The 26,620-nt window shown below is 41.8% G+C and overlaps 1 protein-coding gene across 2 annotated transcripts; it reads right to left on the reverse strand.

Annotated features, from left to right (window-relative positions):
* Positions 1-2,947: 2,947 nt before the first annotated feature.
* On the reverse strand, positions 2,948-25,363 carry LOC139396676 (1-phosphatidylinositol 4,5-bisphosphate phosphodiesterase delta-4-like). 2 transcript variants are annotated; one of them, XM_071143628.1, is made up of 17 exons: positions 25,018-25,345; positions 24,696-24,843; positions 23,241-23,294; positions 22,234-22,392; positions 21,791-22,019; positions 21,520-21,649; positions 20,881-21,112; positions 19,387-19,588; positions 19,129-19,273; positions 18,701-18,853; positions 15,442-15,594; positions 14,961-15,111; positions 14,689-14,805; positions 6,561-6,736; positions 6,293-6,425; positions 5,562-5,711; positions 4,398-5,273 (listed from the first exon to the last, which is right to left on the reverse strand). In XM_071143628.1, the coding sequence occupies exons 3-17, from the start codon at positions 23,260-23,262 to the stop codon at positions 5,173-5,175; spliced, it is 2,253 nt and encodes a 750-aa protein (XP_070999729.1). In that variant the 5' UTR covers positions 23,263-23,294; positions 24,696-24,843; positions 25,018-25,345; the 3' UTR covers positions 4,398-5,172. The 2 variants fall into 2 exon arrangements, with proteins under 2 accessions (XP_070999721.1, XP_070999729.1); XM_071143620.1 differs by lacking the exon at positions 24,696-24,843 and having other exon boundaries at positions 2,948-5,273; positions 25,018-25,363.
* Positions 25,364-26,620: the final 1,257 nt, after the last annotated feature.

A 26,620-nucleotide genomic window follows, 5' to 3' on the forward strand; every position in this document is an offset into this window, starting at 1 on the left:
ACGTATGATGAAAATTACAGGCCTCTCTCATCTTTTTAAGTGGGAGAGCTTGCACAATTGGTGGCTGACTAAATACTTGTTTGCCCCACTGTACACTAAGTTGACTGTGCCTTTAAACAGCTTGAAAAATTCCAGAAAATTATGTCATGGCTTTAAAAGCTTCTGATAGGCTAATTGACATAATTTGAGTCAATTGGGGGTGTACCTGTGGATGTATTGAAGGTACGCCTGAAGGTACCACGTTCATCTGTACAAACAATAGTACGCAAGTTTAAACACCATGGGACCACACAGGCATCATACCGCTCAGGAAGGAGACGCGTTCTGTCTCCTAGAGATGAACGTACTTTGGTGCGAAAAGTGCAAATCAATCCCAGAACAACAGCAAAGGACCTTGTGAAGATGCTGGAGGAAACAGCTACAAAAGTATCTATATCCACAGTAAAACGAGTCCTATATCGACATAATCTGAAAGGCCGCTCAGCAAGGAAGAAGCCACTGCTCCAAAACCGCCATAAAAAGCCAGACTGCGGTTTGCAACTGCACTTGGGGACAAAGATTGTACTTTTTGGAGAAATATCCTCCGGTCTGATGAAACAAAAATAGAACTGTCTAGCCATAATTACCATCATTATGTTTAGAGGAAAAAGGGGGAGGCTTGCAAGCCGAAGAACACCATCCCAATCGTGAAACACAGAGGTGGCAGCATCTTTTCTGCAGGAGGGACTGGTGCACTTCACAAAATAGATAGCATCATGAGGGAGAAAAATTATGTGGATATATTGAAGCAACATCTCAAGACATCAGTCAGGAAGTTAAAGCTTGGTTGCAAATGGGTCTTCCAAATGGACAATGACCCCAAGCATACTTACAAAGTTGTGGCAATAGCTTAAGGACAACAAAGTCAAGGTATTGGAGTGGTCATCACAAAGCCTTGACCTCAATTCTATGGAAAATCTGTGGGCAGAACTGAAAAAGCGTGTTTGAGCAAGGAGGCCTACAAACTTGACTCAGTTACACCAGCTCTGTCAGGAGGAATGGGCCAAAATTCACCCAACTTATTGTGGGAAGCTTGTGGAAGGCTGCCCAAAATGTTTGACCCAAGTTAAACAAGTTAAAGGCAATGCTACCAAATAGTAATTGAGTGTATGTAAACTTCTGGCCCACTGGGAATGTGATGAAAGAACTAAAAGCTGAAATAAATCATTCTCTCTGTTATTATTCTGACATTTCACATCCTTAAAATAAAGTGGAGATCCTAACTGACCTAAGACAGGGCATTTGTACTAGGATTAAATGTCAGGAATTGTGAAAAACTGAGTTTAAATGTATTTGGCTAAGGTGTATGTCAACTTATGACTTCTACTGTATATAGGAGAGGTGGAACCAAGCATTCTGGGTATTAGCTCTATAAACTGTGCATTGTCTGTAAAGGGGAGGCTCTCAGTCCAACAGTCAAGACTGTTGGGCTGACGGTTTCATTGTTGCAATAATTAATTGATATTAAATAAGATGATTGTTTGAAGAAATTACCAAGTCTCTCTCAGTACTGAATTTACAACAATTTTTTTTGCGACGAGGAGGTGATCTGCAACTTCACCTGTTGACCGCTCCTGAAGATCTGGGTAAACTGTGCACAGGGGATCAGAAATTAGGATCTCAGGGTAAACCACGCTTATTATTGAGCACCTGGACCCGATCTGAGATCTGAGAGGTAGCGGGCACGGGATACCAGATCTCAGACGTAGTACTGAGAGAGGTAGGCTTGGACAATCTATCAATAAGTGATGAAATTATAAAGGAAAAATAAAGAAAAAATTAAAGCCCCTGTTGAGGGTACGCTCAGAGTGAGGTCTTCCTTAAGAGGGCCATAGCTGAGGTAACTAGCAGGACTGAGTTTAGTTGATACGATTGTTATTAAGCGGGATATCCTTGGGCACAATTGTTAATTAGCCAGTTGCGGGCAACCAAAAGTCCAGATCTGTGGTACTGAGTTGATCACAGTAGGATTGGTGAGGTTAATGTAGAGTGACGGACTAGAGGACTAGGGTAATCTTGCGAGAAAAATCAATGATTGTTTGAAGAAAAGTCTCTCTCAGTACTGAATTTTCACGACAAGTCCCTCTCTTTGAAAGCTGCAGCTCTACACTTTACCTCAGTGCGATTGTTGCCTGTAATCCATGGCTTCTAGTTGGGGTATGTACGTACAGTCACTGTGGGGAAGACGGTATCAATGCACTTATTGATGAAGCCAGTGACTGTTGTGGTGTTCTCCTCAATGCCATCGGAAGAATCCCAGAACATATTCCAGTCTGTGCTATCAATACAGTCCTGTAGCTTGGCATCTGCTTAATCTGACCACATTTTTATTGACCGAGTCATTGGTGCTTCCTGCTTTAATTTTTGCTTGTAATCAGGAATCAGGAGGATAGAATTATGGTCAGATTTGCCAAATGGAGGGCGAGGGAGAACTTTGTACGCGTCTCTGTGTGTGGAGTAAAGGTGGTCAGAGTTTTTTTCCCCTTATGGTTGCACATTTAACATGCTGATAGAAATTTGGTTAAACAGATTTAAGTTTCCCTGCATTAAAGTCCCCGGCCACTTGGAGCACCTCCTCTGGCTGAGCATTTTCCTGTTTGCTTATGGCGGTATACAGCTCATTGAGTGCGGTCTTAGTGCCAGCATCGGTTAGTGATGGTAATTAGACAGCTACGAAGAGTATAGATGAAAACCCTTTGGTAGATAGTGTGGTCTACAGCTTATCATGAGATACTACCTCAGGCGAGCTAAACCTTGAGACTTTCTTAGATATCGTGCACCAGCTGTTGTTTACAAATATACATAGACCGCCACCCCTTGTCTTACCAGAGACTAGTGTATATACCAGTGTATAACCCGCCAGCTGTATGTTATTCATGTCGTCGTTCAGCCACAACTCGGTGAAACATAAGATATTACAATGTTTAATGTCCGTTGGTAGGATATACGTGCTTGTAGTTCATCCACTTTATTACCCAGCGATTGTACATTGGCCAGTAGTACCAATGGCAAAGGCAGATTTGCCACTTGTCGCCGGATCCTCACAAGGCATCTCGATCTCCTTCTGCGAAACCTCCATTTCTTTCTCCTGCGAATGACAGGGATGAGGGTCTGTTCGCGTGTCTGGAGTAAATCCCTTTCGTCCAACTCATTAAAGAAAAATTATTTGTCCAGTTCAAATTGAGTAATCGCTCTTCTGATGTCCAGAATCTATTTTCGGTCATAAGAGTCTGTAGCAGCAACATTTTGTCAAAAAAAAGTGACAAAGAGCCTATAAAACAGCAGCCATCCCCTCCAGCGCCATCTTAACACCACACTAGATCAGAGCTTCAACAAACGGACTGACCATGCCAGTGCTGCAGAGGTACAGTGCCTTCAGAAAGTATTCATACCCCTTGACGTATTCTACATTTTGTGGTGTTACCGCCTGAATTCAAAGTTGATTAAGTAGATATTTTTCTGACCCATTTACAAAAATACCTCATTATGACAAAGTGGCCAATTAAATTGTTTGGACATGTTTTAGAAAGAAACAAAGCTTTCTATATAAGGTCCCACAGTTGACAGTCCATGTCAGAGCAGAAAGTAGGCAAGTCAGTTAAGAACAAATTCTTATTTACAATGACTGCCTACCCCGGCCAAACCCGAACCCTGGTGACACTGGGCCAATTGTGCGCCGCCACATGGGACTCCCAATCACGGCCAATTGTGTTATAGCCTGGAATCGAACCAGGGTCTGTAGTGACACCTCTAGCACTGAGATGCAATGCCTTAGACTGCTGCGCCACTCGGGAGACCCAGATACTATAACATGAAGTTCAAGGAACTGGCCGTAGATCTCCGAAATATAATTGTGAATAGGAATATACCGTATCTGGGGAAGGGTATAAAACTATTTATAAGGTGTTAAAATCTTCCAAGAGCACAGTGCTCTCCATCATTGGGAAATTTAAAAAATATGGAATTACCCAGACTCTGCCTAGAGCTGGCCGTTCGACCAAACTGAGCAACCGGGCAAGAAGGACCTTGGTCAGGGAGGTGACCAAGAACCCAGTGACCACTCTGACAGAACTACAGAATTCCTTGGCTGAGATGGGAGAACCTACCAGAAGGACAACAGTCTCTACAGCACTTCACCAATCTGGGCTTTATAGGAGAGTGACCGGGCGGAATCTACTCCTGAGAAAAAGGCACATGGCAGCACGCCTGGAGTTTGCAACAAAATAAAGCAAAAGATCTGTGGTCTGATGAGACATTATTTAAAACAGCCAATTAATGGTGTGTAATACAAAATTGAAAACTGACATAAAATGAATGGAAAGTATTTTTAACCAATAGGAATATAGCTTTCTAAAATATCGTTTTTTAAAGACAGGTCTTTCATTTCTCTTTATTTACAGAGCTCTATGCACATAAATACTTTACAGTTTAATACTTTTACAACACGATTCTTTAGATAATAGATATAGTTTCATGCCACACTTTGAAGAACTGTAAAGAATATCTATTGAAATGTTTAGATGGAGGAATAATTGTTTATACAATTAAGCTACTCTACCAGCACACAGTGCAAATGTTGAATACTTGGATGGTTATAAAACTGATTTTTTTTTAAAAAGAGGCCATTGCAAAGTCTGTTACTCTAAAATGACCTTTGAACCCTGCAATATGTCAGTCCTTGCATCAGTTTGATGAGCCAAGAGCTATTGAATGTGCCACGTCAAAGAAGCTAACACTGGGCTCAAGCATTTCTTCATTGATTTCATCTCAGTTATATGCGTGGGCGTCAAACGTGGACCACTATATGATTTGACGCACTCCCATGACATTCAAGTTTTTAAAAAACTCTGATTATTTTAAAAGATTATATATTGGGGAAATAGCAAAAAAATCCCTAAAATGCTGAAAATTCCCAGGTAAGGCTGTCTAGGCCATGAGACAAGTGTTTTTTTGTCTTTCATCAGTGTGAGGCCCCGCTGATGTTGCTTGAACAGAAACTGCTATTTAAGCAGAAATGATCTAAAGCAGTTCATTGGGCGTATAGATTTAGCTTTAAAAACTGATAACAGTATTATTGTAACCCTCCCATGTGGTTGGTGTTTGCGGCATGTTATTCAGCCAATCCTTGGGCCATCAGACTTCTGTTGTTAGCTCGGAGATCTTGATGTTGACAAACAGAGAAGACAGAGGGATTGCCGTCCCATCTTTGGACAGAAGGTGGATATGGCGATATCCTGTGAAGTGTGGGGAGAGGAGCCAAAAGAAATTCAGCTTGTTGTCATGAAGAACCACTTGGAAACCATCACTCATACAATAAAATATGTACATTTGTACATAACAGGCTTACATTAAAACACTCAGCAGGGATGTCAAATTCTGACAAGATTCATCAATTGATTTAACCTTTAGCGAGTCAATAGGATCAAATTATTTTGTACAATCATTTAAAGAAAACTGTCATTGGGATTTACCCAGTTGTCCAGACTTCACCCTCAGGTGTAATATGATAAGGTCAATCTTACCTGGCTGAATACAGGTGAAGGGCACAGTGAACTGGCCCATGAAGTCGTTCCTGGAGGACTTGTCATAGTCCTCCACCACAAAACGCACCAGGGCCAACTCAGGGACATGGACGATAAAATTGAGGGTCTCATTCCACAGAGGGTTAAAACCTGTAGGCAGGGGGCAGCAGATTCCAGGTTTTAGACAGCCAAGAGAAGTACAGGGGTTCTATCTAATTGACTAAAACATGGCATGGTGTATCATACTTACGTGTAATAATAATGATAATGCATGCTTTTCTTTTTTTTTACATCAGTAACAGTAGAAAGTTTGGACACACCTACTCATTCAAGGGTTTTTCTTTATTTTGACTATTTTCTACATTGTAGAATAGTAGTGAAGACATCAAAACTATGAAATAACACATATGGAATCATGTAGTAACCAAAAAAGTGTTAAACAAAGACAAATAAAGAAAAACCTTTGAATGAGTAGTTGTGTCCAAACTTTTGACGGGTACTGTATATTTTTTAAGTCTTAGTTTATTGGATAGAAGATAGAGGAGAGTTTGCTGAAATAACATTGGGCCGAATTGGAACCCATGCTGCTGCGGTTCATGTGCACTGGAGGAAGCGGCCTAGACCCCCTTAGGCCACAAAGCGGCCTAGACCACTTTAGACCAGGAGTAAGCTGGGTCTGTACAAAGACCCCAATGAATGTGTTTTGACAGTCCTTGAAAGCTGGTCCTCACCGTTGTTGTCAATGTAACTAGTTTCTTGCTTGGCTTGGTCCTGAAATACTCCGTAGATCTCCACTCTAACCAGAGGGTCAACGATAGAGCCCTCCTTGTGGTTCACCTTTGGTAGCTGCTGCCCACTGATCACCTTATGGACAACACATGCACATAAAAATCAAAACTCAGACAAGGATACATACTCAAAAACATTGCAAATGAAACCGGCAAAACACACTAACTGTACATGCACACAACAAAACACAACAGATAGTTGTTTCTGGACCTGGATAGACAGGCGGAGTGATGTGTAACCATTCCGGTCCTGGGGTCTCTCTGGATCAAAAGAGTCATCATTCCTCATGAAGTCAGGTTTGAGGACGTAGCCGCAGCAACCGTTCTGATTGAAGAGCCCATCGTTCAGATCCATCTCTGGCCCAGCTGTCTGGAAGTTCAGAGCCACTAAGAGAACATCAAATAAATGCATACAGCTCTTTTCACAAATTTGTCACAAAGTGAAGAAGAGTGAGGAGACAACGTGCTTGTAGTCTAACTCTCCTTGGCTTGCACCCTGTTTCTCTCCAGACCCATCTACAGGATGTGTTACCTTGCCATTTCGGGCAGTAAACCTTCTCCTTCTTTCTTCCAGCCAGGAAGCAAGCAATGCATGTACGGATGTGTACAGTGTGTTTAGCCAGGCCTAATGTAATGTATATATTAGAAACAACAGGTTCTAGGCCTGTTTAAGGTAAATCGTCTGGGACAGAGAGTGTATAAAAAAAAACAAGCAAAGTTTTACGTTATGTGCTAGCTGGGCTATGCCTGAACTTGCCCAGCTAGCACATAATGTTACAGGAACATACATTCTGTTCTCAGAACATAAAGAAAACGTCCCATAAAAACCACAAGAAAAACCTTCGTAGCGTTCAAAGAGAACGTTCTAAGAAAGTTATTTAACAACATAGACATTCCGTTCTCAGCATCAACAGAACTCTCTCTCTATCCTCTATCTTGTGAAGCGTGTTCAGGAGTGTGGACCTCGCACACTAATTGGCCACACCTGATCTTAATGAGTGCTTGTTTTCTTTTGGAATTGGGTTTGTTTGAATAGACTAAAATGAAAAGCTTTGTATGCATGAAAAAAACATGGCATGCTAGCTCCATCCTGGTGGCACATTGGACTAATTCCATGGATAGAGAACAGAAGATTATGGGCTCTATTTTCGGCTGGCATTAAGGCGGCGCTAGCGTCGATCTCATGTTCGTTGGCAATTTCAACCTGTTAAAGCTAGCGCTCTGCTATTTTCAAACTGTTGGCAATTTACCTGTCTTATATCATCTCGCTTGCGCTCAGATGGGAGGGATAGAAATATTTGATATGTTGATATGTATGTTTCCTTAAAAATGTGATCCAAAGTTCTCATTTCAGGCAGGGCTAGTAGGGATATGTAAGACCAACCAAAAGCTGGTTTTATCAGTAACACGGTTGGTTATGGCATGAATTTTGACAGTGGAAAAACACAGCCTATGTAGCCGTGATGCACACTGTCAATATGCGCATGGAAGAAGAGTTTTAAGAAACATAAAACTATAGTTTTTCCCCCATTTCATTTTATTTGATTGAATACCAAGCATAGTCTCCCTTCCTCTCAATAAAAGCTGTTTATTTTTGTCCTGACCAATGCAGTCAAGACTGTTGAAAAAGGGCTTGTCTCGTGAGACCACTTGGAAATAAAACTTAATCACCGAAGCTTATTAAAAGAGCTAACGGTCCCTTTTTTTTATCTTTGTGTTGTAGGCAGGCCTATATTATTATAGCCATGCAGATCCCTCGGTGAATACTGGTGAACCTCGTTTTTAGAAGTTGTTTTCCTGTAACAATTGCTTGTTTTTACGTTTCATATGTTCAAAACCCAAGCCCTCCGTAGGCTACCCTGGGCCAGGGCTGCCCAACCCTCTTTCCTGGAGCTCGACCGTCCAGCGTGTTTTCAGTCCGACCCTAATTTAACACACCTGATTCTAATTAGCTGCTCAACAAGACATTAACTAGCTGAATCAGATATGTTAAATTAGGGTTGGACTGAAAACCTACAGGACAGGAGATCTCCAGGAAGAGGGTTGGGCAGCCCTGCCCTAGGTCTACTGTAATGAAGGCTGGCTCAACAGCAATCCGTCTTGTCTTTTTTTATACTGCCGATTTTATTATATTGTAATGACCTGGCTGGATCATAAAGGAACAGTTGTCCAGACATAGGATTGAGTTTACGAATTCACGGCTACTGTTTGGCCGTAGCCCACGCCAAATAAATGAAAGATACCAGTATAAAACAACAGCAACCTTCTCTTGTGGGGAGAAAAAAGAGGTAAAAAAAAAGCTGGTTCCAATATATTTATAAAACATATTTGGGAGCAGTATAACATTGAGTGGACATTCTCTCTTTGTCTTTATATTGGATATTTGTCCAGCTACAGTGAAAAATGTTGATGTGTGTAAAAACCCTCCATAGTCTGTGTAGTTGTAATATTATATGCACACAGGGAGTGATTATGGTGCCTGTAGCTGTATTGGACATAGCCTATTTAAAAACAAGTTGTTGTTGTGTTTTGTTTATAATTTGATAATTATTTGTTGTCTTTTCAGGCCTTATCAGTAAAGAATTTAATCTTGCCTATTAACAACGTTTTGCATTTCCATGTTCAGCCATAATGCAATTTACAGTAGGCCTAGCCCCAATATCAGTGTGAATGCTACCATTCATACGTTTGGACACACCTAATCATTCAAGGGTTTTTCTTCATTTTTCTATTTTCTACATTGTAGAATAGAGAAGACATTAGAACTATGAAATAACACATATGGAATCATGTAGTATTCTAAGAAGTGTTAAACAAATCAAAATATATTTTAGATTCTTAGCCACCCTTGTATAAACACTTTGCACAGCATCACCAGCAAAGAAGGAGAGTGATGTTGCTGCATCAGATGACCTGGCCTCCACAATCCCCCGACTTCAACTCAATTGAGATGGTTTGGGATGAATTTATATTTGATATTCTTCAAAGTAGCCACCCTTTGCCTTGATGACAGCTTTGCACACTCTTGGCATTCCCTCAACCAGCTTCATGAGGAAGTCACCAGGAAAGCATTTCAATTAACAGGTGTGCATTGTTAAAAGTTAATTTGTTGAATTTCTTTCCTTATTATTGCGTTTGAGACAATCAGTTGTGCTGTGACAAGGTAGGGTTGGTATACAGAAGATAGCCCTATATGGTAAAAGACCCAAGTCCATATTATTGGAAGAACAGCTCAAATAAGCAAAGACAAAATGACAGTCCATCATTACTGTAAAGATGGCACCAACTTCTAGTCCTTAGGAAACTTTGCAGTATTTCTTTTAATGTATTATTTCTTACAATGTTAGCCCAGAAAATCTCAAGTGTTGTTACATACAACCGGGAAGAACTATTGGATATTAGAGTGACGTCAACTTACCATCACTACGACCAGGAATGCGACTTTCCTGAAGCGGCTCCTTTCTACGTACCACCTAGGGCATTTGAATTGATTCCAGAGGCTGACCCAAAACAACGCTGCTGGAGAAGAGGTAGACGGAGCAGTCTTCTGGTCAGACTTAGCAGGCGCGCACACCCCCCACCACTTCCGAGTATATTATGCGAAAGTATTCGGCCCCCTTGAACTTTGCGACCTTTTGCCACATTTCAGGCTTCAAACATAAAGATATAAAACTGTATTTTTTGTGAAGAATCAACAACAAGTGGGACACAATCATGAAGTGGAACGACATTTATTGGATATTTCAAACTTTTTTAACAAATCAAAAACTGAAAAATTGGGCGTGCAAAATTATTCAGCCCCTTTACTTTCAGTGCAGCAAACTCTCTCCAGAAGTTCAGTGAGGATCTCTGAATGATCCAATGTTGACCTAAATGACTAATGATGATAAATACAATCCACCTGTGTGTAATCAAGTCTCCGTATAAATGCACCTGCACTGTGATAGTCTCAGAGGTCCGTTAAAAGCGCAGAGAGCATCATGAAGAACAAGGAACACACCAGGCAGGTCCGAGATACTGTTGTGAAGAAGTTTAAAGCCGGATTTGGATACAAAAATATTTCCCAAGCTTTAAACATCCCAAGGAGCACTGTGCAAGCGATAATATTGAAATGGAAGGAGTATCAGACCACTGCAAATCTACCAAGACCTGGCCGTCCCTCTAAACTTTCAGCTCATACAAGGAGAAGACTGATCAGAGATGCAGCCAAGAGGCCCATGATCACTCTGGATGAACTGCGGAGATCTACAGCTGAGGTGGGAGACTCTGTCCATAGGACAACAATCAGTCGTATATTGCACAAATCTGGCCTTTATGGAAGAGTGGCAAGAAGAAAGCCATTTCTTAAAGATATCCATAAAAAGTGTTGTTTAAAGTTTGCCACAGGCCACCTGGGAGACACACCAAACATGTCCAGGTGTTAGAATGGCCAAGTCAAAGTCCAGACCTGAATCCAATCGAGAATCTGTGGAAAGAACTGAAAACTGCTGTTCACAAATGCTCTCCATCCAACCTCACTGAGCTCGAGCTGTTTTGCAAGGAGGAATGGGAAAAAATGTCAGTCTCTCGATGTGCAAAACTGATAGAGACATACCCCAAGCGACTTACAGCTGTAATCGCAGCAAAAGGTGGCGCTACAAAGTATTAACTTAAGGGGGCTGAATAATTTTGCACGCCCAATTTTTCAGTTTTTGATTTGTTAAAAAAGTTTGAAATATCCAATAAATGTCGTTCCACTTCATGATTGTGTCCCACTTGTTGTTGATTCTTCACAAAAAAATACAGTTTTATATCTTTATGTTTGAAGCCTGAAATGTGGCAAAAGGTCGCAAAGTTCAAGGGGGCCGAATACTTTCGCATGGCACTGTACCTGCTGGTGCGCGTGCTACAGGTGGGTGCTGCTATGGTGACCAGCGAGCTGAAATAAGGAGGGAATTTACCTAGCAGGGTCTTGTAGATGACCTAGAGCCAGGGGGTTTGGCAACGAGTATGAAGCAAAGGTCAGTCAACAAGAGCGTACAGGTCGCAATGGTGAGTAGTATATGGGGCTTTGGTGACAAAATGGATGGCACTGTGATAGACTGCATCCAATTTATTGAGTAGGGTATTGGAGGCTATTTTGTAAATGACATCGCCGAAGTCGAGGATCAGTAGGATGGTCAGTTTTACGAGGGTATGTTTGGCAGCATGAGTGAAGGATGCTTTGTTGCGAAATAGGAAGCCAATTCTAGATTTAACTTTGGATTGGAGATGTTTGATGTGAGTCTGGAAGGAGAGTTTACAGTCTAACCAGACACCTAGGTATTTGTAGTTGTCCACATATTCTAAGTCAGAACCGTCCAGAGTAGTGATGTTGGACAGGCGGGCAGGTGCAGGCAGCAATCAGTTGAAGAGTTGCAGTTGGAGGCCACGGAAGGAGAGTTGTATGGCATTGAAGCGTGTCTGGAGGGTTGATAACACAGTGTCTAAAGAAGGGCCAGAAGGATACAGGATGGTGTCGTCTGCGTAGAGGTGGATCAGAGACTCACCAGCAGCAAGAGCGACATCATTGATGTATACAGAGAAGAGAGTCGGCCCAAAAAAATTGAACCCTGTGGCACCCCCATAGAGACTGCCAGAGGCCCAGACAACAGGCCCTCCGATTTGACACGCTGAACTCTATCAGAGAAGTAGTTGGTGAACCAGGCGAGGCAATCATTTGAGAAACCAAGGCTATCGAGTCTGCCGTGGAGGATTTGGTGATTGACAGAGTCGAAAGCCTTGGCCAGGTCAATGAATATGGCTGCACAGTATTGTTTGTTATCGATGGCGGTTAATAAGATATCGTTTAGGACCTTGAGTGTGGCTGAGGTGCGCCCATGACCAGCTCTGAAACCAGATTGCATAGCGGAGAAGGTGCGGTGGGATTCGAAATGGTCGGTAATCTGTTTGTTGACTTGGCTTTCAAAGACCTTAGAAAGGCAGGGTAGGATAGATATAGGTCTGTAGCAGTTTGGGTCAAGAGTGTCCCCCCCTTTGAAGAGGGGGATGACCGCAGCTGCTTTCCAATCTTTGGGAATCTCAGACGACACAAAGAGAGGTGGAAAAGGCTAGTAATAGGGGTTGCAACAATTTCGGCAGATAATTTTAGAAAGAAAGGGTCCAGATTGTCGAGCCCGGCTGATTTGTAGGGGTCCAGATTTTGCAGCTCTTTCAGAACATCAGCTGACGGGATTTGGGAGAAGGAGAAATGGGGAAGGCTTGGGCGAGTTGCTGTGGGGGGTGCAGTGCTGTTGACCGGGGTAGGGGTAGGGGTAGGGTTAGGGGTAGCAAGGTGGAAAGCATGGCCATCCGTAGAAATATGCTTATTGAAATTCTCAATTATAGTGGATTTATCGGTGGTGACAGTGTTTCCTATCCTCAATGCAGTGGGCAGCTGGGAGGAGGTGTTCTTATTCTCCATGGACTTTACAGTGTCCCAGAACTTTTTTGAGTTTGTGTTGCAGGAAATGAATTTCTGCTTGAAAAAGCTAGTGCTGGCTTTTCTAACTGCCTGTGTATATTGGTTTCTAGCTTCCCTGAAAAGTTGCATATCACGCTAATGCAGAACGCCATAGGATGTTTTTGTGTTGGTTAAGGGTAGGCAGGTCTGGAGAGAACCAAGGGCTATATATGTTCCTGGTTCTACATTTCTTGAATGGGGCATGCTTATTTAAGATGGTGAGGAAGGCATTTAAAAAAACTAACCAGGCATCCTCCACTGACGGGATGAGGTCAATATCCTTCCAGGATACCTGGGCCAGGTCGATTAGAAAGGCCTGCTCGCTGAAGTGTTTCAGGGAGCGTTTGACAGTGATGAGTGGAGGTCGTTTGACTGCTGACCCATTACGGATGCAGGCAATGATCACTGAGATCTTGGTTGAAAACAGCAGAGGTGTATTTAGAGGGCAAGATGGTTAGGATGATATCTATGAGGGTTCCCGTGTTTATGGCTTTGGGGTGGTACCTGGTAGGTTCATTGATCATTTGTGTGAGATTGAGGGCATCAAGCTTAGATTGTAGAATGGCTGAGGTGTTAAGCATGTTCCAGTTTAGGTCACCTAGCAGCACGAGCTCTGAAGATAGATGGGGGGCAATCAGTTCACATATGGTGTCCAGAGCACAGCTGGGGGCAGAGGGTGGTCTATAGCAGGCGGCAACAGTGAGAGACTTGTTTTTAGTGAGGTGGATTTTTAAAAGTAGAAGTTCAAATTGTTTGGGTACAGACCTGTATAGTAGGACAGAACTCTGCAGACTATCTCTGCAGTAGACTGCAACACCGCCCCCTTTGGCCGTTCTATCTTGTCTGAAAATGTTGTAGTTAAGGATGGAGATTTCAGAGTTTTTGGTGGTCTTCCTAAGCCAGGATTCAGACACGGCTAGAACAATATATTTGGATTTGTTTAACACTTTTTTTTAGTTACTACATGATTCCATGTGTTCTTTCATAGTTTTGATATCTTCACTATTGTTATACTCAAACCCTTGAATGAGTAGGTGTGTCCAAACCTTTGAATGGTACTGTATATATTTCCATATTGAAGCCATGCAATTACTTAGAACAGTGTGGACTGCGAACAGGTTCAAGTTAACATATTTAGCAAAGATGGGATAGGTCTACATTTTGTCATTTCGCTTCTGCAAGCTATTTAACAAACTATGACGGACTAACATTGGAATTGGAGTTGATTCCAAGGCAATACATAAAAGACCGCAAATACACAACTTGAACCAACCATATATTTAGCCACGGAGCATGTTCTGATTGGCCAGTGAGGGGTCAAGCCTCGACACACATACTTATTTATTCATCAAAACCCAATCCTTTCGCACCACCACAATAATTTTTATTGGTTGTGAAAATAGCTAAATATTCACCCCGAACCTATAGCGCTACCACATTTCTATGTGTCCTATCTGTGCTTGTAGTTCAAAAAAGTTAACCCAAAATAAGCATAAGCAATAACAGTGTTATTAAAAATGTTATTGAAACATTCAATTAAAGTTTTAAGGAAGCCTCAAAATAACCTATAATTTTTGTTCTCAAAAGCGTTAATAAAAACTCCAGGGAAAAATTTCAAGGAACCAGAGTAAATGTTCTCAGAACCTCCCTGCAACCTAAAAATAAACATTCCCAGAACAGACAACATTTTTTACTTCCGTTATCAGAACATTTAAAAACATTCAGTTTTACAGGTCAGTAAACGTATGACTTCATTCCCAGAATCAATGGGAAACCGAAACTGCTAGCTTGTTTAAAAACAGATTTACACTACAACATTGACCTGAGTACAAAATGGTTTTAGTGAAGAGGCTCTCACCTATCTGACAGCCTACGTTCCACAGCTCCTGTGGGTTGTAGTTGGAGGAGTCGGTCCTCATGCCACTGGGGTAGACCCTGCTCAGCTGTCTGCTGTTGTGGTGCACAAACTCTGCCCCTGAGAAAGACACAGCCATACAGTGATGCTTTTGTCTATCCCATAACCCAGCGGACCTACAACAGTGAATGGTTGTGAATTCCTAACCAATGATCCTTGGCAATATCGATACAATGTTTGGTATGTAGGTATTGCTAAAATAGTTCAGAGTGCACCTGTGTCCTTTGCAAGTTTCCTGGCCTTGGATTCAGAGAAGGAGGACATCTCGTAGCACTTGGAGTGCAGGCGAGAGTACTCAAAGCTGTGGAAATGAACACTCTTACAGTACACGACCAGATCCGATAGTTCCCTGGAGAACTTGGATTTCTGAAGAGACAGGACGTTACATGTGAGTGAACAAATATCACCTGCTTGGTGGCTATTAATTAAACCATGGCATATCATGATTAGCTGACAGGTCAAAGCACTGTGTTTATTGCTTGCTTAGTGTGTGATATTTTTTGCAAAATGGCAGAATGTATTGTCAGTAATAATCTAGTAATGTATAAGTGTAATAGTTGGTGCAGATGACTGCAAGAGGTTGCCAGTCGTTCACCTCCATCCATCCATCCTTCCGTCCATCCTAACAGATCCATCCATCCGTCTGTCCATCATCCATCCGTTCATCCTTCCAGATACATACGTCCAGCCACGTACCTTATCATTGAGACGAAGGGCCTCTGCAGACAGGCTCTTAGGGTCAGCCTCATCTTCGTCGCTGACCTCATCAGTGACCTCATCGGTCAGCGTTTCACTTTCTTCTACGCCGCCAATCTTCTTCGCTTTCAGCAGGACCTTTCCCTTCAGATCCTTGTATGAGTATGCACGAATCCAAGGACACATGCGCACACACACACACACACATACACACACACATACATACACACACATGTGTATAGATGACCGTGTATAATAACTGATGCCAATGAATAGATGATGTCATGTATTATACGTAGAAGACGCCAAAGGAAATACTGTGCCATGTTTGAATATGATTTTTTTAGTGTCTCAAATCTATTTGAGTGGTCCACAATATGTTTTTGTTTTATTTGTATTTTGTATCGTCAATTATTATATCATTTTGGAGTAACACTTTAATAAATTGTTCTAACTAACTTTAGTCTAGCACACACATACACAAACACACACCTCATTGGATATTTATCTCTCTTTTAAGTGCTCTGACTAGAAGAAGAGTATGAAAATCACTGCTCCCAGCATCACTGCTGAATAAAAACCTGAACAAAGTCATAGACAGGAAATCAAATCCTTAGAGAACGTCTTCTCAATTGACTTGATAAATAGTTGACTTGCCTTGTTGAATAAGGGTTACAGTAGAGTAGATAAATAGAATAGAATAGAATAGAATCAACTTTGCTTGCCCAGGGACCCCAACCCAGGCAAATGGGCAACCCAGGGACCCCCATCATATGTTAGCAAAAATAAACGCACACATCTTGCCTTATCAGGTGAATGTAATCAAAATGTTCAATTGAATAGATTTGGTAGACAGCTTCATTATCTAGACCTTCCCACTGATCATTGGAGAGGAAGTGTAAACTCTAACACTCCATTAGCTAGAAAGGTATCTTGGCTGCGTATAATTTTTTTTGCTGTTGTAAAGCTCATTTTCTGCCCTTCTATACATTTTGCCATGGCTAATGCTTTGTTCCTCTGCTCAAACATTATCACAAAAATTAATGGCATGTGCCCTGAATGTTTTGATTCCTCCTGATTGTCCAGCTTTTATTTGATTGTTAGCTCTCAAAGATGGTATTATTTAAAAATGTGTAAAAATGTATATAGTTCAATATTTTTTCTTCATGCTTTCTATCTGTTTTTTGTTGTTTTAAGTTGACACTGAAACTTATTTTTCACCCCTAAAATCATCACTTAGATGGCCTTCCTAATAATGTTGTATACAGAAAAAAGCCTGTAATTAGCACCAATGACTGTAATTTCCTCCATATTAAAGGAGATTTTGGTAATGAAGCCATTTATTTACTTCAGTGTCAGCTAGCATGCTAACTGTTCCTATAGACTTCCAATCATTGTGCTAACGCTAGTTAGCATTGGCTTGTGAAAGTACATATACAGTGCCTTGCGAAAGTATTCGACCCCCTTGAACTTTGCGACCTTTTGCCACATTTCAGGCTTCAAACATAAAGATATAAAACTGTATTTTTTTGTGAAGAATCAACAACATGTGGGACACAATCATGAAGTGGAACGACATTTATTGGATATTTCAAACTTTTTTAACAAATAAAAAACTGAAAAATTGGGCATGCAAAATTATTCAGCCCCTTTACTTTCAGTGCAGCAAACTCTCTCCAGAAGTTCAGTGAGGATCTCTGAATGATCCAATGTTGACCTAAATGACTAATGATGATAAATACAATCCACCTGTGTGTAATCAAGTCTCAGTATAAATGCACCTGCACTGTGATAGTCTCAGAGGTCCGTTAAAAGCGCAGAGAGCATCATGAAGAACAAGGAACACACCAGGCAGGTCCGAGATACTGTTGTGAAGAAGTTTAAAGCCGGATTTGGATACAAAAAGATTTCCCAAGCTTTAAACATCCCAAGGAGCACTGTGCAAGCGATAATATTGAAATGGAAGGAGTATCAGACCACTGCAAATCTACCAAGACCTGGCCGTCCCTCTAAACTTTCAGCTCATACAAGGAGAAGACTGATCAGAGATGCAGCCAAGAGGCCCATGATCACTCTGGATGAACTGCAGAGATCTACAGCTGAGGTGGGAGACTCTGTCCATAGGACAACAATCAGTTGTATATTGCACAAATCTGGCCTTTATGGAAGAGTGGCAAGAAGAAAGCCATTTCTTAAAGATATCCATAAAAAGTGTTGTTTAAAGTTTGCCACAAGCCACCTGGGAGACACACCAAACATGTGGAAGAAGGTGCTCTGGTCAGATGAAACCAAAATTGAACTTTTTGGCAAAAATGCAAAACGTTATGTTTGGAGTAAAAGCAACACAGCTGAACACACCATCCCTACTGTCAAACATGGTGGTGGCAGCATCATGGTTTGGGCCTGCTTTTCTTCAGCAGGGACAGGGAAGATGGTTAAAATTGATGGGAAGATGGATGGAGCCAAATACAGGACCATTCTGGAAGAAAACCTGATGGAGTCTGTAAAAGACCTGAGACTGGGACGGAGATTTGTCTTCCAACAACACAATGATCCAAAACATAAAGCAAAATCTACAATGGAATGGTTCAGAAATAAACATATCCAGGTGTTAGAATGGCCAAGGTCCAGACCTGAATCCAATCGAGAATCTGTGGAAAGAACTGAAAACTGCTGTTCACAAATGCTCTCCATCCAACCTCACTGAGCTCAAGCTCTTTTGCAAGGAGGAATGGGAAAAAATGTCAGTCTCTCGATGTGCAAAACTGATAGAGACATACCCCAAGCGACTTACAGCTGTAATCGCAGCAAAAGGTGGCGCTACAAAGTATTAACTTAAGGGGGCTGAATAATTTTGCACGCCCAATTTTTCAGTTTTTGATTTGTTAAAAAAGTTTGAAATATCCAATAAATGTCGTTCCACTTCATGATTGTGTCCCACTTGTTGTTGATTCTTCACAAAAAAATACAGTTTTATATCTTTGTGTTTGAAGCCTGAAATGTGGCAAAAGGTCGCAAAGTTCAAGGGGGCCGAATACTTTCGCAAGGCACTGTAACTTTCTTCATGCTGGACGCAGAGACATAAAAATGGTATCCACAATGGTCCTCTTTTGCAGCTAGCGATAGTAAAATATGTATCTTTCACCACAAAATCCCCAACAAATTACTCCCCCCTCCAAAAAACAAAAATTTGCGGAGCCACTGCAGTACCACCCCGGACCCTGATCAGTGAATTGAAGCGGTCCAGTGTTGGTCTTACCTGAGGAGAGGGCAGCTCTTGGGGAACCAGTCTGTCGAGGGGGGCCCTGAGCAGTGTGTCCCCCAGGATGGTGTCCAGGAGCTGGGCCATGACCCTCTGCTGCTCCATGCTGCAGTGGTTTTCCAGGGACAGGATGACAGGAAACTCAGACACCTAGGACACCGGGAGAGGGGAGAGGGGACGGACGGAATTCCTAAAAGGATGTGTTGAACTTTGACAGTCTTTTTTTTTTTTTTACAGTCGTTCTTCTGAGAAGAGGTGAAGGCTGAAGACAGGATGTTTTATGATGCTGAATACTTGGTTGAAGCAAAAACCAATACAGAAGACAAATGGACAGAACCACTAAGAGACTGGATTAGATTTAGAGTTGGGGATAGAGCTGCTGTGGTCATGGAGGCTACAGTTAATTCAGGTATTGAAGTGCCCACCTTGAAGGCGTACTCCGCCAGTGTGGTGATGACGTCTCTGAAAAGTATCTTGGACGTGAAGGTGTGGCCGTGATAAACAACCGGCTCTCCATTTGGCCCATCCCAACAGTCCACCTCGACGCAACGACAGCCACGCTTCAGAGCCCTGCACACAGACACACTGAGTTCAACAGCGGTGCATATCAAAAGCTGTTTGAACAGTGCCTTACTGCCATGTAAGCTATAAAGGGTTGCAATGCTGAGTGTTTTGTTCCTCACTGGATGTAGGCCTCCTGGCTGCTCTGTCCTCGGAGCTGGTCATCCATCAGGTAGGTGTTGTGGGAGGAGCAGATAAAGTAGTGGCTGAGGGGCTGGCTCATGTCCTGGTGTAGGGCCAGCAGCTGGGGATCCAAGATGGCGCCCTCTGGAGAGACCAGGTACATCTGGAAGCCGTCTATAGACATGGCCCCGTGTTTCTTGGCTGTGAGAAGACATGGGAAGTTCTGTCTTATATAAGTCAAACCAATCAGAAAATGCTCAGTAAACTACATCTCTCTGTTGATTGTGGTCGACAATGACAGTTGATTACAATTGACTATGGTCAGTATAATTGTGGTCAATCATGGTTACTAGTTGAAAAATCTATATATATGGACATACAATATACAATACTTAATATAAGGACAAATATATCTATAAAAAAAATCTTATTGGAACTGTAATGGAAATTTTAATGTTTGTGCTTTTCTTATAACTAATTTCTGTGTTCTATTCATATGCTGTTCTATAAATCAATTTCTGTGTTCATGCAAGTGGCTGACTGTACAACTCCTCGCTTATCAGTAGCTGCAATTTGGCAGTATGACCAGACCTTGTTTGGAGAACAAACGAAAGATATCTCAGTTTAAAGGTTTCAGCTTGGAGAGAAAGAAGCCTTGTAAGGTGTTGGTCTGTCCCATGTTATGAAACAGTATTGGTCGGTCACATGAATAAAACAAAACGGTAATGAATTAATTATGCTAAATCATGCAAATATAACTTGTCTGTGTATAGCCGTATATAAGACAACTGCTGGGTCTGCCCAGGCAGAGCTCCTGATTGACATGTGTACTATGGTTGTAACGCTTCTCGTTGGTGGAAGGAGAGGAGGACCAAGGTGCAGCGTGGTAAGTGTTCATATTATTTAATGAAATATGCAACACTAGACAAAACAACAAATACGACAAACAAACAGTCCTGAAAGGTGAAACAAAACCACTAAACAGGAAACAACCACCCACAAAACACAATGGATAACAGGCTACCTAAATGTGGTTCTCAATCAGGGACAACGATTGACAGCTGCCTCTGATTGAGAACCATACCAGGCCAAACACAGAAATACTAAACAAAGACATAACAAAAGAACTAAGGTCAGAACGTGACAATGGTGCATTGAGTTGGTTGGAACCTCTCCCGCACGCTGACAATAAACAATTATTAATTTAAAATTGGCTTTGAGTGTCCCTGTGTAAGAATTTCCATGACAGAAACCCCCCAAAAAACTACAAAGTAAAAAAAATAAAAGGGCACAAAAAAACGTACAACATATTTTTTATGAAACATGGCGACTTGTTGACCGACCATTGTGGGCTCTTGTGGTTCACTCAAGTAAACTAGGTAATGATCATTGTGGTTGTCATTCATTATGATTGACATTGTCTTAATGAGGCTATTAATGATCTCATTCATATAGTTGATTGTGGTTGACCACAGTTGCACAGTGGTCCTTACCGTTCTCTGAGGGTTCATAGCGGTCAATCAACTCTTGGGCGTGTTCCAGACTCCTCTCCCCCTCCTGCTGCTTCTGCTTCAGGAAGTCCTCCAGCTCAGCGAGGGTTAATATCTGTCCGTCCCGAGAATAGTCCTGGAACACCCGCCACACATCCTCCCTCTCCGTCAGCATCTTATAGAACTGGACAAACTCCTCGTTCTCCAGACAACCGGACTCTGAGTTATCAGCCATCTGGGGGTAAAAGCAAAGAGCAGAATACTTGTCTACTTCAGAGAAAAGGTGTTCCCATTACATTTTATTTTCGATTAGAGTTCTACCACCTTATGATGGTAGACCACTGACAGTGTAGTCACTTACGATGACGTCATAGAAAAGCAACCAATGTTGGGGACAATTCCACCACTTACATCATCCACATTTAACTACTGCTCACTATACTTTAAGGTTGATTACATGTCAAAATCCATGGATTTGCATGTGAGTATATGAGCATATGCCTAAATTCCAAATGAATGGGAAAGATAAGCACCCTCCCATTCATTTGGGATTGACAGACAAATAGCTGGATCTATACAAGAGTTAGCATGGGAGATGGATTCAATTCAAAAGTGAACAGTAGATGATGACGGTAACCTCACCGTGAAAAGGCGAAGAGCGTACTCTTCATTCATGTCCACGTTCATCATCTTCAGCAGTGTGCGCACCTCCTTGAAGTTCATCCGTCCATCTTTGTTTTTATCCGCCTTTTGAAACCAGTCCCAGATCCACCTGAGAAAAAGGAAGACGCTGGCTAAGGGCAACAATTAGTAAGAGTTAAGATAGAATGGAGCAACGTTATAGACCCTCATTGGTTTGTATGGTTAATCAATCCGTATGTTGTATTTAATGCTGAGCTTGGAACAAGGATACTGGTCGAGCCTCTCCTTATCATTCATGCTCTTAGTGTTCTGGATCAGTTTGCGGACACCCCGGATCCAGACCTGCGCCTCGGACGGCGACTCCGCCACCAGGTCCAAGTTGCTGCGGCGACCACGGAACACCAGGGTGAAACAGAGGTCAGCGGGGAACTCATCAGCGATACTTAGCAGGATCTCCGACTGGTGACCCTCGCGCACCACATCCACGTCAGCCACAGAGACTAAGAGAGAACATTAGGCATCATGTGAAGACATACTCAGGCTTTTTCTATGCTAAAGTGATTTCTCAATAGATGATTGTATGCCTCATTCTTTTTTCACGAGAGAAATACTATGGCCGTTCATTCAACTTTTTATCTACAGTCTGGTCAATTCTTATACTGTCTCCTCCCTGCTTCCTCCACCCACCCAAACCCACACACTTGCAGTACTCACAGGTGGAGTGGCCTGTCCCTGCCCACCTGGACTTGTACCAGATGGTCTGGCCATCCTCCTGCAGGCGGAAGTGCCGCTGCTTCTTCCAAGAGCGAGACTTGACCTTCCTCAACATTGCCCCCGCCTTCATCACCTGGAGGTCCTCATCACCCTGGGCAACTGTGCAGGATCAGGGGTTAGTGGTCAAGGTTGGGGTCAAAAGTCATCTTGACCATCCTTACAAATATAGTCTTAATCAATTTAGACCTCGTATTGTTTCTCTATTCTGGTTAATGGAGATTTTGATCAGAGGAAATTCTCTTAAGGATCCACACGTTTAAAAAAACTTTAGCCTAAAATGACATACCCAAATCTAACTGCCTGTAGCTCAGGACTTGAAGCAAGGATATGCATATTCGTGATATCATTTTAAAGGAAACACTTTGAAGTTTGTGGAAATGTTAAATCAATGTCGGGGAAAATAACACATTAGATCTAGTAAAAGATAATACAAAGAAAAAAACATGTTATTTTTTTTTTGTACAATCATCTTTGAAATGCAAGGTAAAGGCCATAATGTATTATGCCAACCCAGGCACAATTTAGATTTAGGCCACTAAATGGCAGCAGTGTATGTGCAAAGTTTTAGACTGATCCAATGAAACATTGCATTTATGTTCCAAATTTTGTATCAAGACTGCCCAAATGTGCCTAATTGGTTTATTAGTACATTTTCAAGTTCATAACTGTGCACTTTCCTCAAACAATAGCATGGTATTCTTTCACTGTAATAGCTACTGTAAATTGGACAGTGCAGTTAGATTAAAAATAATTTAAGTTTTCTGCCAATAACAGATATGTCTATGTCCTGGGAAATGTTCTTGTTACTTACAACCTCATGCTAATCACAATCGCCTACGTTAGCTCAACCGTCCCGCGGGGGACCCACCGATCCTGTAGAGGTTTTACATTGTATTATTGCATGATTGATGCAATCTCATGCAACCTTTTAGTATCTGTCAACTTACACAAGCTTTGGGGAGATTCCATTGCTAGCCTTGACACATGCCCGTGGGAATTTCCTGCAAAAAAGAAGACAAAAATAATTGCAAGTAAAATGATTCCCTCCCTACTTCCTGATCAGTGTGGACATCCATGGCTGAATAATCGATCTAACTGTGTCATCAACATTTTAGCTGGGTTGCATGCAGAGCTCGGAAATCCAATCAGACTTATGCTTTCTCTTTCTATCTACTGATTGGCTAAGAGGGAGAGGTGTAAGAAGATTGACAACCCAAAGCTTGGCATTTCTTACAGTCGGTGTGCCGCATGGACTCAATTAAGTCTAGTGTAGTTTGCACTGCAGAATGCTCAAGCAGTATAGGAGTGAATGCAGTTTAACCAGGACAATACAGAGAATGAACCAGGTGTCTCATTCATGAATCTAAAAAATCGCACCAAAAGTAACAGGTAACTCTCCAATTCAGATGCAAATTCTCAAGTCATATGCCATAACCGAATTGACTCCAACCCTATTCTCTATGTCCCTGTGTTAGTATGACAACTACTTTTGGTGCTGCTATCAAATACAAATGTATTAGCCTTTGGAAGAAAATATATTCCGCACCAATCAGCTGTCTAGTACCCTAGGGAAGAGGTGCTCAACTCCTCACAGAGAGGAAACTCACAAGAACTTATTGTATTGTACACTCCAAACAGTCAAATGTTCCATAAAGGGAGAGTTATTTTTTGGCTGTAGAATGTCTCCCTTTCCTCACATTGTCATTTTACAACCTTTTTAGAACAATTGCTAATTTTGATAGTATATTTTCTCTTTTTTTTACCGTTTACAGCAAGGTAAATTGTTCCATAGTTCAAAACACCACAAAGGCATTTCCTCCTTGTGAAAAGATGTGAAAGAATAGGAAGAGCTCTCACAAAGCAATCATTTTCATGGACCCCTCCTACACATACAGTACACTCTCGTGTGTACACACAAAGTCATACGATTCTAACCAATGAATAAACTTTTATGTTATGTTATTTGGTGGGCCGTTGATAGTGTTTTGGAAATATGACTAATAGCCAGCCACGTGCCTGAGAGTATCCACCTGACCACAAACACAGGGAGAGAATCCTGACTCACTGGCAAGTCGGTGTCATACTTTAAATGGGCTACTCACACTAAAACTACTCAAAGTATTAAAGAAACACTGTTTATCAAGTGAAATGGCAGCCTCATCATATGCCCATATGTCTTCACTGTACATTTAATTACAAGCACCCCTATTATAAACATCTGCGATATATGACCTTCATTGTAAATTAGGCTGCCATTGTAAATAAGAATATGTTCTTAACTGACTTGCCTAGTTAAATAATGGTTAAATTGATAAAAATCACAAATAATATATATATATATATATATATATATATCCACAGGAATGTTCAATTTCCCCTTTCATGAAAGCTCTGTACTCAACCCTCAATGGGCTGTTGCTACAGTTCAGGAGGAGCTGTGTGAAGAATCCTGTAAACAAATTCAGGTCCACCAGTCTTTTAGCACACATGTAAAATGTGCTTGTGCCATGTAGGGAGGCTGGCTGAAGGACAACAAAGTAGAACCAGCTGCTGTAATATGAGACAGAATAAAAACAGCAACCAGGGGGTAAGATTATAATCAAACCAACAACCGCAACACTAAACCACAACCTGTGCTGAACACATTATGTAGTGTAGGCTATGCCTTTTACAATCAAGATGAGGACAAATAGAATGAGTCAAAGGAGAAGAAATTACACTTACCAAATTGTAGACCTCTCCCTCGGGTCTTTGCCCTGGCCCCGCTGGGGCTGCCACTGCTGTGAAGAGCTCCAGAATAGATTGGGGATGTTTGGTGAGAGAAATCCAGGAAAAGGCTACAGGAAAAGGCTCCAGACCAGGATTAGGAAGTGTCAAAGATAGCTGGCCACCCAAAAGAGATAGGGGTCTGGTGGGGGTAGCAGGCCTAGTAGAAAGCTCCAGAACTATGGACGCTTAGGGAGTGTCCCGAGACCACTAGCCAAGCACTGGGCTCACGAGATGGGGAGTGTCCAGAGGAAAGCTGGCTCAGTGTATATGTCCTCTATGCTCTACTTTGCCTGCTTCATCTGGGAAAACGTTGCCGCCTTCTGGTACACTCCTCCCCCATCCACCTACCCCCCTCTCCTTCCTTCCCTGCCACTCCCTCTCTTTTCCTATTTTCCTACACCCTGATGAGGGCTGTTCAATTTTTCCAAGGCTGCTTTAAAAAAATCCTTTGCTGTTTTCCTGTAGGCTGCCACAGTATGCTGCTGCTCACTTTAAATGTCTTGCTCTCCCCGTCTCCATACACACACTCTATCTCTACCTTATCCATGAGCAGACTGCAGATTCGATTCACCCCTCTCCATTGTTTTAAGGACAGCAATCCAGACAGTACTCGTGTTTACCTCAGCACAGACAGATTACAGATAACTCAGTCTAGGAGAGGTTGCCTGTGCAAGATCAAAATGCATGTAGAGAGTGGTATACAGTAGTCCAGTTCACACATACCCAGACAATCCTTTCCATACCTACTGTACTTATCCCATCAATGAGTTAACGTCTAGTGCACATGCAGCCATGGTTTGCGGCGTTTATTGTCTATTATAAACTGGGTGGTTTGAGTTCTGAATGCTGATTGGCTGACAGCCGTGGTATATAAGACCGTATACAACGGGTATGACAAAACATTTATTTTTACTCTAATTACATTGGTCGGCTGTTTATAATAGCAATTAAGGCACCTCGGTGGTTTGTGGTATATTGGCCATATGCCCCTCGTGCCTTATTGCTTAAATATATTATTTTCCACTATATTGGTACCTACTTTATGTAAGCGTCATTCCACCCTCCTGTGGAACCTTGATCTGGTATACATGTATATGGAAAACAATATAATGGAAAATCCTGGAGGTTGATGGTTAGGTTTAATGGTCTCTTTGCAACTAGAATGCAACCTACTTGTACTAGAAACACTTGAATAACTATTTTACAATCAAAATATTTTTTCTTCTTACAGAACTGCTTTTGATCATAATCCATTTTCAATATCTACAAATGCTAGTTTTCCTAATGCACACTCAGAATAACATAACATTCAGCGTTTCCGATAGGTGGATAGAACATTTGTTTAGTTGGCACTTGAAAACATTACACACATTTTGGCAGAGATCGTCTAGGGATCCAATTTATTTACAAACGGTGTGAATCTCACAATAAACAAAAAGAAAATCCCTTGTATTGTTAATGTCACCTATGGAGGAAATGGTAGGATAAAAACTGCTGAAGCAAATACGCAAGTGGGGTAGGGGAAACCTTTTATTTTGATTCAATAATGACGTTGCAC

The sequence above is a fragment of the Oncorhynchus clarkii genome, chromosome 3 (assembly GCF_045791955.1).
Source record: "Oncorhynchus clarkii lewisi isolate Uvic-CL-2024 chromosome 3, UVic_Ocla_1.0, whole genome shotgun sequence".
Classification (NCBI taxonomy): Eukaryota; Metazoa; Chordata; class Actinopteri; order Salmoniformes; family Salmonidae; genus Oncorhynchus; species Oncorhynchus clarkii.

Bases quoted from the DNA above. Each gene is read 5' to 3' on its own strand.
- LOC139396676 (XM_071143620.1), bottom strand. From the start codon at position 23,262: ATGGAATCTCCCCAAAGCTTGT. The intron at 22,020-22,233 runs GTGAGTACTGCA...GTTCTCTCTTAG, and splicing joins AGGGACAGGCCACTCCACCT to TCTCTGTGGCTGACGTGGAT. The intron at 6,737-14,688 runs GTGAGAGCCTCT...ATGTTCTCTTAG, and splicing joins GAACGTAGGCTGTCAGATAG to TGGCTCTGAACTTCCAGACA.